The 15742-nt window shown below is 39.7% G+C and overlaps 1 protein-coding gene across 2 annotated transcripts in view; it reads right to left on the minus strand.

Annotated features, from left to right (window-relative positions):
• dlgap2a (discs, large (Drosophila) homolog-associated protein 2a) overlaps window positions 1-15742 on the minus strand; it is a 266024-nt gene that overhangs the window by 18597 nt on the left and 231685 nt on the right. For both annotated transcript variants that reach the window (XM_060879001.1, XM_060879002.1), the window contains one exon: window positions 14048-14107. In XM_060879001.1, the coding sequence (XP_060734984.1) occupies window positions 14048-14107 (60 nt within the window). The remainder of the gene's footprint in view (window positions 1-14047; window positions 14108-15742) is intronic.

A 15742-nucleotide genomic window follows, 5' to 3' on the forward strand; every position in this document is an offset into this window, starting at 1 on the left:
ATTAGCTCTTTATTGTTTATTCCTAGTGCACGGAAAAGCAGAATTAAAGGTGAAACCAGGACAGCAGTGCTGATGTACAACACTGATATGTTCAGGGGAAACGGCAAGATCTAGCAGAAGATGGCTTCAGCACAGTGTCTTCCTCAAGGCGGTCTCGACATCCTGCTGCCTCACAACACATGTCCAACCCAACAAACAAACCATACCACCATCATTATCACAATCCTGAACTAGCTCATAAATACAGAACAGTTAGCACTTAGTGTCTCCGCCTAGCATGTTTAGCCTAGTTATGACATGCAGTTTTGCATCTCGGAGGAACCACCCACAAAAACAGGTGATCGGTCGGTGGAGATTGGTTGAGGAGGTTCATGTGGAGATCAGGAAGGGGACATGACCACTATTTTCATTTATTTTTTGTCAAATGGAAAGAACTGTAAGAAAAATAGAAAGAACTCCAGAAAGTCTGATCGAATGTAAATAGAACTGCTATTATGATTAAAACGGATTTAATAAGTACAAATTAAACACTAGAAGTGGCTTAAAACTGTAATGTGCTGTAATTAGCTCGTCGCTGCTCTGGACAAGAGCACAAAATTTCTGTGATGCGTTGAAGCAAATTAGATGAGTTATTAATACAGCCATGTGGAACTGCGATTTACTTCGAATGACGTGACGCGTGGTGCGATGAACGACGAACCGTGTTACTACAAGGCTGAATGCTTGTTGTTAACGACACTTCCTGGAGCATTTTATTCCTCTGTACCACAGCAATCTGACAACAAGTACAATTTGCCTTTTCTGTAACGTCTATGGAACAGTTCACTTCCAGTTAGCACTCTCGGTATAGCAACTATAAACAGTACAGTCAGTCACTCAGTTACTTCTGAATGTTACAAAGCAAATTTTTTTTTGTAAAAAAGTAAATAATTATCTCCTGGGGGGTCACGGTGGCTTAGTGGTTAGCACGTTCGCCTCACACCTCCAGGGTTGGGGGTTCGATTCCCGCCTCCGCCTTGTGTGTGTGGAGTTTGCATGTTCTCCCCGTGCCTCGGGGGTTTCCTCCGGGTACTCCGGTTTCCTCCCCCGGTCCAAAGACATGCATGGTAGGTTGATTGGCATCTCTGGAAAATTGTCTGTAGTGTGTGATTGTGTGAGTGAATGAGAGTGTGTGTGTGTGTGTGCCCTGCGATGGGTTGGCACTCCGTCCAGGGTGTATCCTGCCTTGATGCCCGATGATGCCTGAGATAGGCACAGGCTCCCTGTGACTCGAGGTAGTTCGGATAAGCGGTAGAAGATGAATGAATGAATAATTATCTCCTCACAGAAAACTTTACTATACTCTCTACAGCTCTGTGCTGCTTTGGAACCTTTTTGAGGCGATCTTGCGACTCGTAATTTCCTGCCTACAATCATAAATGTTACAGAAAACATTACTTAACATGCGATGTTACCTCATCAACATGGGGTAGTCTAACCCACTACCACTTCCTTCCCTGAACAGTCATGGCCTCTCGCGCTGAGAACAATGTAACGTTTCAATCTGAGCAAACGCTGGGTTCCTCAGACGCTGCCTAACCAACAAATTTGGGATTTTGCATGAATCTGGCTGTCACGAATGTCATTTCTTTTTGTTTCATTTCTTTTTTCATTCTTTTGTTTACGTAGCATGTTTGTCCGCTCCTTTTTTGTCACCACTTGTTTCCTGCATATCGTCGCTGTCGGGCGGAAACCTCGTATGTCCAAATTTGGTCAATTTCCTATTTTTTCACATATCGATGCTATTGGTCAGTCCCCACGTGGGTCTGTTATTTTCACAAGTTATTAACCAATCTAAAGTCTTGAAAATAGCTTGAGCGCAAATCTCATAACTCCATTGGACACTTCAACTGTCCACCTCTTCCTCACTCCGTGTGAGAGCTTCACGACATATTTCTCCTCAAGAAGAGTCGCAACGAATCAACACGTCTTCTGAGGTAAATATCTTCAAAACACTGGGCTCAAAGAAAAAAAAATCTTGACCCCCGCTAGTTCTGGTGCTCGTCTGAGGACAGGAATTTAGCGCAAGACAATCCACTGCAACACGAACTAAACCCTGTGCACTGCAGATAAGGTACGGCGTTTTTTTAATTTCCTGAAAAATAACGGTTTTGGAGATACGAGGATTCCGCCTGACAGCGACGATATGTTCTGATTAATCTCACCAGTTTTCTGTTCAGTTTCTGAGGGGATACCTATTTAAGTACCCTGATTGGGTAATCTGCGATGTCACCAAGCCGTTTATCCCACAAATCTAAGCCTGTTTTGTCTTCTACTTCTGCCCCATTTGCCTTGCTTCTTGACCTTGTTGTTGCCTAGCCTTTGATGCCTTTGATGTATTTGCCACATTTTCCCCCAACAGCCTGTTTTGACCTGACTTTGTCTGTTTTTAAATAAAGAAAAGCCCATCATGACACTAGCGTATCTCTTCTTCTTATTTATTGACAGATCATTTGGATTGACCTTGTTGCCCCGCACTTGCCTTTGGCCTGCTTCATTGCATTATTTGCACTTGGTGTAACCCTGTCCACATCAGCACTGTATTGTCTTCTATACTCCACCTTGTTTCCGCTTATTTGATTCAGCAGTAAAGCCCTTGCAGGCTGATTAAACGGACAATTAAATCGTTAAAGGGTCAACATGGATGGATTTACAGCTAAATCAAATCACATGTCTTGAGTGCTGCCTTATCCAATCGATCTATTCCTGTGAAATTGGACCCTTTAAAAGACTCACAGGTCAGACCTCAGAGAAGGTCACTTCTGGTCAGTAGATAATCTTTTGCTTTTGTTACCTCAGAAACCTCAGAAACAAGATAGTTAGCTAGCAGATTAGCCAGTCAGTTCAGCACAGTCTAGCTTCTGTACTTTAATTCAGCTACATAATCATAAGCTAGCAATGGCTACTTACACTACACTTTGCCTGCTCAAAGCTAGACCTCATCCATATTTATGTCCTTGCTAAAGTAGCATGCAGGTGAGTAACACACCCACATGATGACTACATTTTTTAGCAAATTGGCCAGTATTAGACAGAGGAAATGGCTGAAAAACAAAGCTTTTTTTTTTTTTTTTTGAAGTTTTTTTTATATTAAAAAATACAAATAGGCTATTATGAGGTAGAAAGATTATAATGGTCCCAACGTACCTAGTGGTTTAGAAAATGTGCCTCTAAAAGCATCATGTATGGGATCTGAAAGCTACAGTTAGTGTTTTTTTTTTTTTCAAAAGAGACTGAAAGGACATAACAAACAAGCCCATATTTATGCTAGCATGGATTATTACATGATTGCACATTGATTGTGCAAAAGAAAAAAGAACAGAACAGGATTTTTTTATCATGTGGTCTGTCAGGTGACGTTCCTATATCACTCCATTACAAAGGTTTTATAATATATATATATATATATATATATATATATATATATATATATATATATATATATATATATATATATATATATATATATATATATAATATTGATTGATCTCTATAGTTCCACAATTCCCAGGGTCTTGGATTCCCATGGTTCCTGATGTTCCTGATGTCTACATAACCAAGACCATTTATTTCCTTATATTCCCAAGACTCCATCTTCCCAGATTTTTGTATTCCCAGAGCCCGATATTTCCAGTCCTTAATGTTCTCAGCATTGTACATACCCAAGGATTTAGGTTTCTGGGACCCAGGGCCATTATTTCCAGGGCCTTATATCCTAAGACTTCATTTTCCATGTCTAATTTTCTAGATTATTAGACTAGACTATGTTTCCAGAGCCCTTTACTTCCTGTGATCTATACTTTCAGATCGCAGTGTTTCCATCATTTATGTTTCCAGGACACTAAGTACCCAGGGTCCTCTATTTCCAGTGATCTTTAATATCATGTGTCAATATTCTCTGGATGTTATTTATATTCCAAAGATTTTACGATTATAGGAAACCAAGTATCCATGGCTCTTTTTTCAAAGGCTTTATATTCCCAATTTTTGCACATATCTCCTAGAACTTTATATGCTCAAGACTTAATTTCTCCAAATCTTTATATTCCCAAGACCCCAGATCTCTATTTTTCACAAGTCCCTTATTTCCAGTCTATATTTCCAGTCCTAAAGGTGACCAGTGCTTAATGTTTCTGTTGTTCTACAAAGGACCTGGTGTGTGCAGGGTTTTACATTGCCAAAACTCCACAGTTTACATTCTCCAAGTTCCCAGGGTTTTATATTTCCAGGGTTTCATTTTTCCAGTGGTCCATGTTTATAGTAGAGGTCTTCACAGGTCCACTTAGATTCGAAAACCTGAGGTCCGACCCAAGACCCGAGTGGGTTTGGGTCTAAACGTTTCACGTGTGCCTCGGACATGGGTCGGGTATCGGCATCGGGTCTCGGGTAATTTAAAATGAATGTGTTTTTATCGAACGGACCCGAGAAGACCAGAACTACTGTATCTCGCATGTGTGCATCGACTCGAGTCCTTTTCCAACCTGTTCTCTGTTTGCCAAGACCGCTTGCGACATCGTGTGGCTGGCGGAAAGCTAATTTTCGTTGAAACAGACCTGGACATTCGGGTCCAGTCGGGTTCAAAAAATTGCCAACAAGTACATTTCTTTAGACCCAAGAAGACCTCTAGTTTACAGTCCTTGGTGGTCCCAGGAATCTGTGGTTCTGGGTAGTCTCCAACTATTCAGATCCAACTACCGGAGACCAGATATGCTCTCAAACTACCCTGAATTTCCAGAACCTTATATTTTCAAGACTCCATTATACAAGACATTCCCAGAGCCCAATATTTCACAGGCATTATATTCCCAAGATTCTACAGTATATTCCCAGGGCTGTATATTTCCAATATTTAATAATTTCAGTTCTCAATGTTCCCCAGGTGTTTTTTTTTTTCCACAGGTACCCAGGGCTCTGTATTTCTAGGGACTTATATGTTCTTGATGTTCTAGACTTCATATTTCCAGATGACTACGATCCCCAAACCCTTTGTTTTCAGTGATCTAAACTATAGTCTTCAGTGTTGCCATACTTTTTCAGACTCAGTCCTGAGACTAAGTACCCAGGGTCCTGTAGTTCCAGATTTCTCTATTCCCTGGGTCCTGTATTACCCGTGATATATTTCCAGATGTTCTCAGGATTTTAGCTTCCCAGGGATTTATACATATGGAGTATCTTTTTTCCAGGGCCTTATATTCCTAATACTCCAAGTACCCTGTCTTTGCAGAATTTTATATCCCCAATGATCTTTATATTTCCAGCACTGTATATATTCATTCATTCATTCATTCATTCATTCATTTTCTACCCCTTATCCGAACTACCTCGGGTCACGGGGAGCCTGTGCCTATCTCAGGCGTCATCGGGCATCAAGGCAGGATACACCCTGGACGGCGTGCCAACCCATCACAGGGCACACACACACACACTCATTCACTCACACAATCACACACTACGGACAATTTTCCAGAGATGCCAATCAACCTACCATGCATGTCTTTGGACCGGGGAGGAAACCGGAGTACCCGGAGGAAACCCACGAAGCACGGTGAGAACATGCAAACTCCACACACACAAGGTGGAGGCGAGAATCGAACCCCCAACCCTGGAGGTGTGAGGCAAACGTTCTAACCACTAAGCCACCATGTCCCCACTGTATATATTACCAGCGTTTAATCATTTCAGCTTTAATTTCCAGGATCTTAAATAACAAACACTCCAGATTGCAAGATCACTATATTCCTCCTACCCCATATTTCCTGTCTTCAGTGATCCTAGGGTCTTAGACTTCTAGGGATTTATAATTCTAATCTCTGAGCACCCAGGATCCTTATATCCAATTCTTCATGCTCACAGATATTTCCAGTGATCTATATTCCCAGTCCTCCATATTCCTAAGGTGAGTTATTTCCAGAGATTTATATCCCAAGATTTCTGATTTCCCAGATCATCCTCTGGCACCGGCTCTATCTGTTGCTAGAGCACTACATTCCCTGTGGTACATTCTTGAACAGCCCTAAATTCCATATATTCTTCAATATTACATGTACCGCATAAAAAAAAACTATTTTATCATGTTTTCTGGCACATACAGTATGTGCTGTAGGGTGATATCAGGATGTGAGCTGGTCTTCAGTCAAGTGATGACTCCTGACTCAAGATCTGCTTCCTCGACTTATTCGGGAGAGACGGACTCTAAATCAGTCAACCCAGCTACAGATGTGGAGAGTCTCGAAAACACAACACCGAGACAAAATTGCTTAAACTTTCTGCATGTTTAAAGAGGACTTTTGACAGTTACAGCTTGTGGGAAGTCATAGAGGAGCTTAAGAAGGAAGACTTTGTTTCTTCATCAACTACTTCAAACCTAATGAAAGGGGATTTGCACACGGTATCATGACAATGCAATCTCTCTAGTCATCAGCAACCAAAATATGGCTTGCGTGTGAGTGTGTGTGTGTGTATTGTGCGTGATCGTAATGTTATGTGTAATAATGTCGCTCTGTGCAGATTGAATTTATGCTCCCCACAAAGCAGCGGGCTTTTAAAGGCATGCAAATGCAGCACGGCTAGAATTAATGGAGACGCTCCATTATCGTCGCTGTCGCTCCACAGCGCGAGCCCTGGAATCATCGGTCTTTTACCAGCACTCGCTCCTGTGTAGCGAAACACCTCTGCATTGTGAGCGCAGCAATATGATACTATCAGATCGACACGGAACACTGCAGAGGAAATCCTGTTTTTATGCTGTGGGGTTGAAGTGGTGTGAAAAATATACCATTTTTTTATTAATATTTATAGCACAGAGCACTTCGACTCAGGAGCAGATTAACTCTCTAAAACAGTACAGATATGACTGCACTTTGGCTTGTAACACAACACAACACAACATAACATACAGCATAACACAAAATACAACATAACACAACACAACATACAATACAACACAACACAATACAAAATAGCATAACACAAAATAACACCACAAATATAACCCAACATAGCATAACAAAAAAACACAACACAACACAACAGAGCATAACACAACATAACACAACACAGCATAACACAACACAACACAATATAACAAAAGACAGCATAACACAACACAACATAGCGTAACTTACGACATAACACAACACAACATCACAACAGAACACAAAAAGATACAACACAACAGAATAGAACAAAACACAGCGTAACACCAAACATACCATACTGTAACCCAGGGTTACTATAAATAGAGATACTGTAAGTAGAGCTAGGGGAAATTTAAAGGAATATCCGAACTACCTCGGGTCACGGGGAGCCTGTGCCTATCTCAGGCGTCATCGGGCATCAAGGCAGGATACACCCTGGACGGAGTGCCAACCCATCACAGGGCACACACACACACACACTCATTCACTCACACAATCACACACTATGGACAATTTTCCAGAGATGCCAATCAACCTACCATGCATGTCTTTGGACCGGGGGAGGAAACCGGAGTACCCGGAGGAAACCCCTGAGGCACGGGGAGAACATGCAAACTCCACACACACAAGGCAGAGGTGGGAATCGAACCCCCAACCCTGGAGGTGTGAGGGTGTATCCTGCCTTGATGCCCGATGATGCCTGAGATAGGCACAGGCTCCCCGTGACCCGAGGTAGTTCGGATAAGCGGTAGAAGATGAATGAATGAATGAATGAATGAATGATTTATTGTTGTTTAATTGTTGTTCTGGAGTGTTTAAATTTCTCCCTTGTCATCGTTTTTGGGGGAGAATACTGCTGTATTTTTATTTCTATTGTTTTCCATTTTCTTCCTTCGCTTCTTCCTTCGATTTACCAGGTGTTTAAATTTAAAACAAATCAGAAAAATCTAAACGTGTTGGGGAAAAGTATGTACATGTTATTCATTTAAAATTAGATCAAATAAATAGATTAGAAAACTCTCTATTTATAATTAATTATATTAAACAAAACAAATTAACATTAAAACATAAAACACAACACAAATAACGGGTTTCTTTTTACTTGGTTGTTGTTTCTATAGTAACAGTGGTGTGGAATCATTGAGGTGCTGAAGATTTCTGGACGATTTCTTGGTCTCCGTTAATTGGACCTTTATGAAGGAGACCTCAGTGTCACACAGCAGTAAATATGAACCTCTGAACCTTTTCCTTTTATGCTTTAAGTTTAATGATTGATGGGTTTTTTCTGTAGCAGTTTGCACTTTGTCTTATTAACTCCATGATACAGTGAACAGAGTAGCTATAACACACGCCATAACAGGAACAGTCACGTGACGTGACGTGAAGTGACGTCACATACGGCTAAATACGGTGACCCATACTCAGAATTCGTTCTCTGCATTTAACCCATCCAAAGTGCACACACACAGCAGTGAACCCACACACACCGTGAACACACACCCGGAGCAGTGGGCAGCCATTTATGCTGCGGCGCCCGGAGAGCAGTTGGGGGGTTGGGGGGGCACCTCAGTCGTAGTATTGCCGGCCTGAGATTTGAACCCACAACCTTAGGGTTAGGAGTCAAACTCTATAACAATTAGGCCACGACTTCACGTCTCAGGGATGTTCCACAACACTGTATGTAACTATAAACTGATAAAAGTTTATGTGTAGTTCTTTAATGACAATAAAAATGGAACTTTGGACAGATTTGCTGCAGTATAAGATGCTCTGTTAGGATTAATGATCATCTGTGTGCTTATTCACATTCATATGTCCTGCATATTCCTCCTTATATACACACACACACACACATTTTCATCCATCATTATTAAAATAAAGACGAAGGTCAATGTATTTTCATTAGGCCACTGCATTAAATAATAAATAATTCAAGAGTTGAATTGTCAATTCAACAATTCAACTCACTATCAATACATTTATTCACTCTGTATGGCTTTCAAGACGCTTTTTAAACATTTCAAACAAATGAACATCGGACGAATAAAAATTCTCTCATTTAAAACGTACGTTATCTGAACGCGTTTAAAATCTTAACAAAGTAGGTGTTGAGACGGTCGGCTTTTATCGAACTCGTGCTTTTTCCACGGAGGGGACAATTTACTGAATCTAGTGCACTAGGTGCACGATGTTAACCCTGTGATCTTCTGTAACTTTCTCTTCAATACTTAAATATATTTGAGTATCGAATCTACTCAGGAGTTGTGGATCAGGGAAGGTTTATCAATTCAATTCAACTGACTTATCAGCGGACTTTTTCTCACGGTGGCTTTGTAAATATTAGAAATATAAAAATCTATAGTCTAAATGAGTTTAAAATGAAAGTTACACTTATCCCTAATGAGTGAGCCTCGGGTAATTGTAGTAAGGAAAAACTCCCTGAGATGATATGAGGAAGAAACCTGGTGAGGAACCAGATTGAAAAGGGAACCTCATCCTCATTTGGGTAAGAAATTATCTGCTACATAATAAAACACGAATTTTCTACATCTTCAGCATTATTTATATGTAAAATATGGACGGATCTACATCAAAGAAAAAATTCTTTTTCCAAACATAAAGAGCAGTGGTTAGAACCTACCAAAAAGGCTCCAAGGATGGAGAACTGGTGAACCAGTGACAGGGTTGTGGAAGGGTGAACCAGTGACAGGGTTGTGGAATCTTGAAGGCTCACTAATGCACGCGAGGAATGAAATCCGTCGGTCCGTCTGGTCCGTTACCTCAGAGGAGATACTGCAGCACAAACTGCTGAAAAAGTGACTGCTGACTCTGATCACACAGAGCATCATGTACGAAGCTGCAGAGCATCAGAGTGACCATGCTGACTCCTGTACACAACTGGCTCCTACAACCAGGATGTGAGCATCAGAACTGTAGACCATGGAGCAGTGAAATGAAGATGACCTGGTCTGATGAATCATGTAGATGTGTGTTTGTCACTTCCCTGAGATACAGATGGCACCAGGATGCATTATGGGAATAAGGCGAGTCAGCGAAGGCAGTGTGATGATCTTGTGGATCACACTGTAATGTGACTTTGACACGTATCACCTACAGTACCTAAACACTGCTGCAGACCGAGTACACTCCTTTATGGGAACATCCTCTTTCAGCAGGATGACGTTCCTGGGACACTGTGAAAACTGCTCAGGAACGATGTCAAAAACATGATAAACGGTTCAAGGTGTTGACTCTGCCTTCAAATTCTCCAATATCTGATCGAGCATCTGTTGGATATAACAAGTCAGATCCACGAATGCTCCATTTCAGGACTTACATGACTTATACAGTAGGAGGTGCTGCTGACATCTTGGGGTCAGATTCCACAGCACATGTTCAGAGCTCTTGTGAAGTCCATCGTGCCTCAGTGCTGCTTTGAAGGCACATGGAGGAACAACACGATATTAAGCAGGTGGTTTTAATGTTCTGGCTGATCGGTGTATACTGTACATACTATAAATACTATACTACACTGATCCAATTAAAGGTCACATGTACAAGGTCTGTGTTCAACAACAGAGAGAGAGAAAGAGAGAGAGAGAGAGAGATAGAGAGAGAGAGGAAAAGACGATGGAGTAACAGCACAGGAGAGGCAGACAGAAACACCTTCCTGATAAAGCATCACCTCAGCTGTGACCTCGGTTCTGACAGCCCTAAAATACGCAGCGCTGATTTTTATGGCACTGCAACTCACATAAAAAAGGCAGGCAGCCACAGCATTGGCACGACGATGACCGTGGATGGAGACGCTGTGAGAGACGAGGTACGAAGACAAAATAGATGACCAGGATAGATGGCATGACCCAAGAGATAAAAATAGAGCTGCGTCAGGGTAAAGAGTGAGCCAGAGGGAAGAGTGAGAGGTGATGGAAGTGTGTGTTTGTGTAAGTGTGTGTGTGTGTGTGTGTGTGTGTGTTCTTTTCCACTAATTATATTAATTAACAATCCTACCTATGTTTTTTTAAGTTGTTAAACAGGACAAAGGTTATTAGCATACCTATGTGTTCTTGCTAACATGAGCGAACCTGACAGCATTTCAACAAGGATCTTTAAATCCTACTGCATTTTCATATTCCTAACTGTCTGGCTAAGATAAGATTAGATTACAGAACTTTAATTTTTAATTTTTTACGTAATTGATTGAAATAAATCCAAAATCAATACCTGGCTAACCCGAACTAACCTGACCGGTTTGCTAACATGATTGTTCATTAATGTTAATAATTATTTCAGCCCGCATGCTAATCCTATAGTACAACATGACTAGTTAGCACAACAAGCTAACATGAGCTAACCTAATTGGGTTTCTAAATTAATCTCTGAGGAGATTTTCCAAGTCATTTATCTTTATTGCTAGCCCACTTACTCACCTGAACAAACAAGACAAGTTTTCTAAGAAATTCACTGCTAATCAACTGGCTAATCTGTGGACAGATCTACATACCTGCTAATGCTAATATTAGTCACTGACAGAACTGACCAGAAAAAGACAGCTTTAGCTTTCAGAAAAAGACCAGAAAGTAATTTAGTACTTAAAAACGTTTCTCATAAATTTTAACTTAAAAGAATATCTGAAAAAAAAATTGAGAAAAAAAAAGATCATGGTGTTTCGAAATATTGAGCGCTACCACTACCTAGCTGGCTAGGATAAGCTAATCTGGCAGGATTTCTGAAAAAGATCATTTACATTTGTATTGTTAACACTAGATAGCTGGTTAACATAAGCTAGCCTGACAGGAATTCCGAGATGTTTAGTATTTATAAATATTTTGTTTTAACACCCACTATTTGGCTAAAATAAGCTAATCTGACATGATTTCTGAAAAGATCATTTGTGTTTATAAATATTTAGCACTACCACTACCTAGCTGGCTAAGATTAGCTAATCTGGCAGGATTTCTGAGGAAGTTCTTTGTTACTCCTAAACATTCACAATACTGCAATCTGTCCTTCCTCTCAGGTTAAAAGTTTGGGTGTCATCTTGGATAGCACACTATCTTTTAAAGCTCAAATTAATAATATAACACGGATTGCATACTTCCATTTGCGCAACATTAATCGTCTCCGTCCCTTTCTTTCAAATAATAATACTGCAATTCCCATTCACGCACTAGTCACTTCACGTATAGACTACTGCAATGCTCTTCTTACAGGTATTCCTTCCAAATTCCTGCATAAGCTTCAACTGGTTCAGAATTCTGCAGCTCGTGTTCTCTCTAGAACACCTTATACTGATCACATTTCTCCGGTTCTCCAGCAATTGCATTGGCTTCCAGTAAAATATAGAGTTCAGTTTAAAATCCTGCTACTCACTTATAAGGCACTTCATAATCTTGCACCACAATACCTTACTCAACTTCTCCAGGTTTACACTCCTTCATGTGCACTCAGATCTTCATCTTCAATTTCTCTTGTGGTACCTCGGATTCAACTTGCAACATGGGTGCCAGATCTTTTAGTTATGTTGCCCCCCGCCTATGGAATTCTCTTCCCCTCGATGTTCGTAATAGCGAGTGCTTGTTGACTTTTAAAACGCGTCTTAAGACTTATCTTTTTATACAGGCTTTCTTATAACATGTTTTATTGAGACTTAAATGCACTTTATACACACACACACACATATATATATATATATATATATATATATATATATATATATATATATATATGCTGTTTGTGTATGTGTTTTGTCTTATGAAATGACCTGTATATTGCTTGTAAGGTGACATTGGGTGTTCTGAAAGGCGCCATGAAATAAAATGCATTATTATTATTATTATTATTATTATTATTTACATATACATTTTCATTTCTAACACTAGATCTCTAGATAACTAGATAGAGCTTTATTATTACTAAATGCTCATTTATACATTTGTACTACTAACACTAGAATAATGGCTAACACATGCTACCTTGACAGGATTTCTGTCATGAATGTTTAAAATCTCAGATGCTAACACTAGCAAGGCCAGTGTTCTTTCTCAGCAGATAAAGACAAAAGTACTGAGCGTATAGGCACAAAAAGAAAGTGCAAAAAAGCACCGAATGTTCAGAATGCAGCGGAGGACGAGGAGGAAAGCGACGAAGAGATATTTTGCATTCTAGTACTGTTTTCCAATCTCACAGAGCTGAAAGCTCTAGCACTTGATCGAATGAATAAATTGTAGCTTTCTGTTTTGGGGAGTTGGTGGTGGTGTTGTCAGATCTCCCCTTCTCCGCAAGATAATAATGCTAACCCATCAGGTCCCCGTTCTCTGGAATATTCATTAAAATCGAAGCTGTTTTTATTGTAATGAACTGGCTTTATAGAGGGTGGTGCTAGTAATACCATTAATCACAAATTACCTCTGAGACATCTCGGTGACTCAGCTGGCTTTTCTGAACGTGACAGAGGTGACACTGAGCAAATTGGTTCAAGCGTTTGTCCTTCTCTGAATTAATGAATTTGTCTTGCGGTGTTGCAAAATGAGACAAGCTGCTGAAGGCTTAATTTTTTGTCGTTAAAAATGCTGGGTGTAAAAATTCTGACGCATAAAGATTATTTATTTATTTATTTATTTATTCGAGAAAGCTCTCTGAAAATCTGGACCGTGACAGAATTTTTGTGTCTTTGCTGTATATGTACTGTATAATGTACAGGATGTAACGGTGGTGTACTTAAAATAGTAAGTGAAGAAAGAGCCCAAATTGGAGCTTAGGACCTTTGATAATTGTGTAAACCAAAAAAAAAACCCAAAAGGTTGTTTCTACAGAAGTGAGCGATGATGAAGTTTTGTTTTGGTTTATGAATTGGCTGCTATTAAAACTGGAAGGTCATTTAATGTTCATCACTTTGGTCTCACGACAAGTTTGCTGTGTGTGTTTCAACCTACACAACATTGCTAAATTGGCATCTTGTCCAAACTCACGCCTTCGTTTCCAGCCTTAATTCCAATAAAATCAACAGTATGTACGGCAGTTCAAATTACACGGTCCAACATAATATTCTAAGATCAGCTATGATAAGGATAAAGTAGGTGTGGCTTTACCTGGGGGTTGCTGGGAGGGTCTGTCCACACTGCCGGATGACGGAAGGCGGAACTGGATTCCTGCAAAGGACACACCCCATGCTTATACAGAGCAATGTCAGCGTCCAAACATTCACAAGTGGAAACAAATATAAACAGGAAACTGATGAAAAGTGACCATCATATAACTGCCTTCAGTTACAATGGTTTAACGCTTTATCTCAAACATGTATGCGTCGTAAAAATCATAACTTTTTTCATATAAAGATTGACTTAAGTCTCAAATTCTGAATTAGGTTTTGTCTCATAATCCACATCCTGGTCATTGAGAAACTGAAGGTTGATCTGAACTTTTTAGGAAAGTCATCTCAGGCTATATCAGCTCGACAAGCACAGAAGGAACCTAGAGCATGAATCTGAAGGGCAGAACAGGTCCTTATTGGTTTTGGGGCTTTGAATCATTTAAAATTTCATCAATTTATCAAAACAAAGCAACAAACCCTTACAATAGCCAAACAGAGTGGATTATTAGGGCTAAGTCTAAGTCTACGTTTTTACCTTTGATCTTAAAACCCCTGAAATCCCATTGCACCTTGTTAGAAAGTCACAAGAGTAATTTGTTTTAAGGTCAAAAGACTATTATTATTATTATTATTATTATTATTATTATTATTATTATTATTATTAAGATGATCTTTGTGGTATAAAAGTGACAGGAACCTTGCAACAGACTCGCATCTGCTCAAAGATTCATTTAACTAGAAAATCAAATAACAAAACTCACAAACCAATGATCACATTTCATAACAAAAGTTTTCCGGTATCTTGGACGATCCAGCTGAGAAGTTTGTTCTTCTCTCTACAACTTGCCAATTAAAACAAATCAATTAAAGCCATGGACAGAAAATGGGAAGGCTCAGCGTGAGACTTCACTTACCGCTTCGGCTTGCTGTACAGATCTCAGTGCTTGGTGAACAGACCGTTCCTATATTACACAAAGCCACAAGTATGCTCCAGCACAACGGAAGTGCTTTTTATTAAGCATTTAGATTCGTAGCATTCAGATAATTCGGAATACATTTAGACTGGTCTCTAAGAATCTAAGAAACGAATGGAAAGTGCTAGCAATGACCATACAAATAAATATATGGAATTAATAGGCGCGCTCGACCCGTTAGCCATTGTGTTTCAGTGATGCGTCTACAGAAAGGAAATTTAGAGAGGCAGATTTTTGTGAAAGCACACACACACACACAATAAGGTAGGATTACGTGTTAAAACAAAACTCTGGTGTTTGATGCTGAAATCATTCCAAAGCTCACAGTGATTGGACAGCGTTGACAGTATTTAAAAAAAATCAATCCATGAAATAAAAAGTCACCATTCACGAGTATTAGCATCTGAGAAATGTCTAATGGCAAGACTAAAGTATACCTTACTTTCCAGACAGTATGACACTTTTTATGGGCCTTTAATAACAGATTTTGCAAAATGTATCTGCTTTTATTCTTTTGTAATAACCTAATTCCTTAATATTCCTTAAAAGAGTTTTTTTTTTCAGGTATGCTACACCTGAAGCTATGGTAGTGTTGCTACATTCAGGTCGGATCGTGTGTAATCTGAGAAGGTTCCTCTAATTTGTTATTGAAAGTTGATGCTAAGTGCAATTATTTTGTAATCCTAACTGTTTTCAAATTAATCATTTGAACTGAATTT

The sequence above is a fragment of the Tachysurus vachellii genome, chromosome 10, assembly GCF_030014155.1.
Source record: "Tachysurus vachellii isolate PV-2020 chromosome 10, HZAU_Pvac_v1, whole genome shotgun sequence".
Lineage (NCBI taxonomy): Eukaryota > Metazoa > Chordata > Actinopteri > Siluriformes > Bagridae > Tachysurus > Tachysurus vachellii.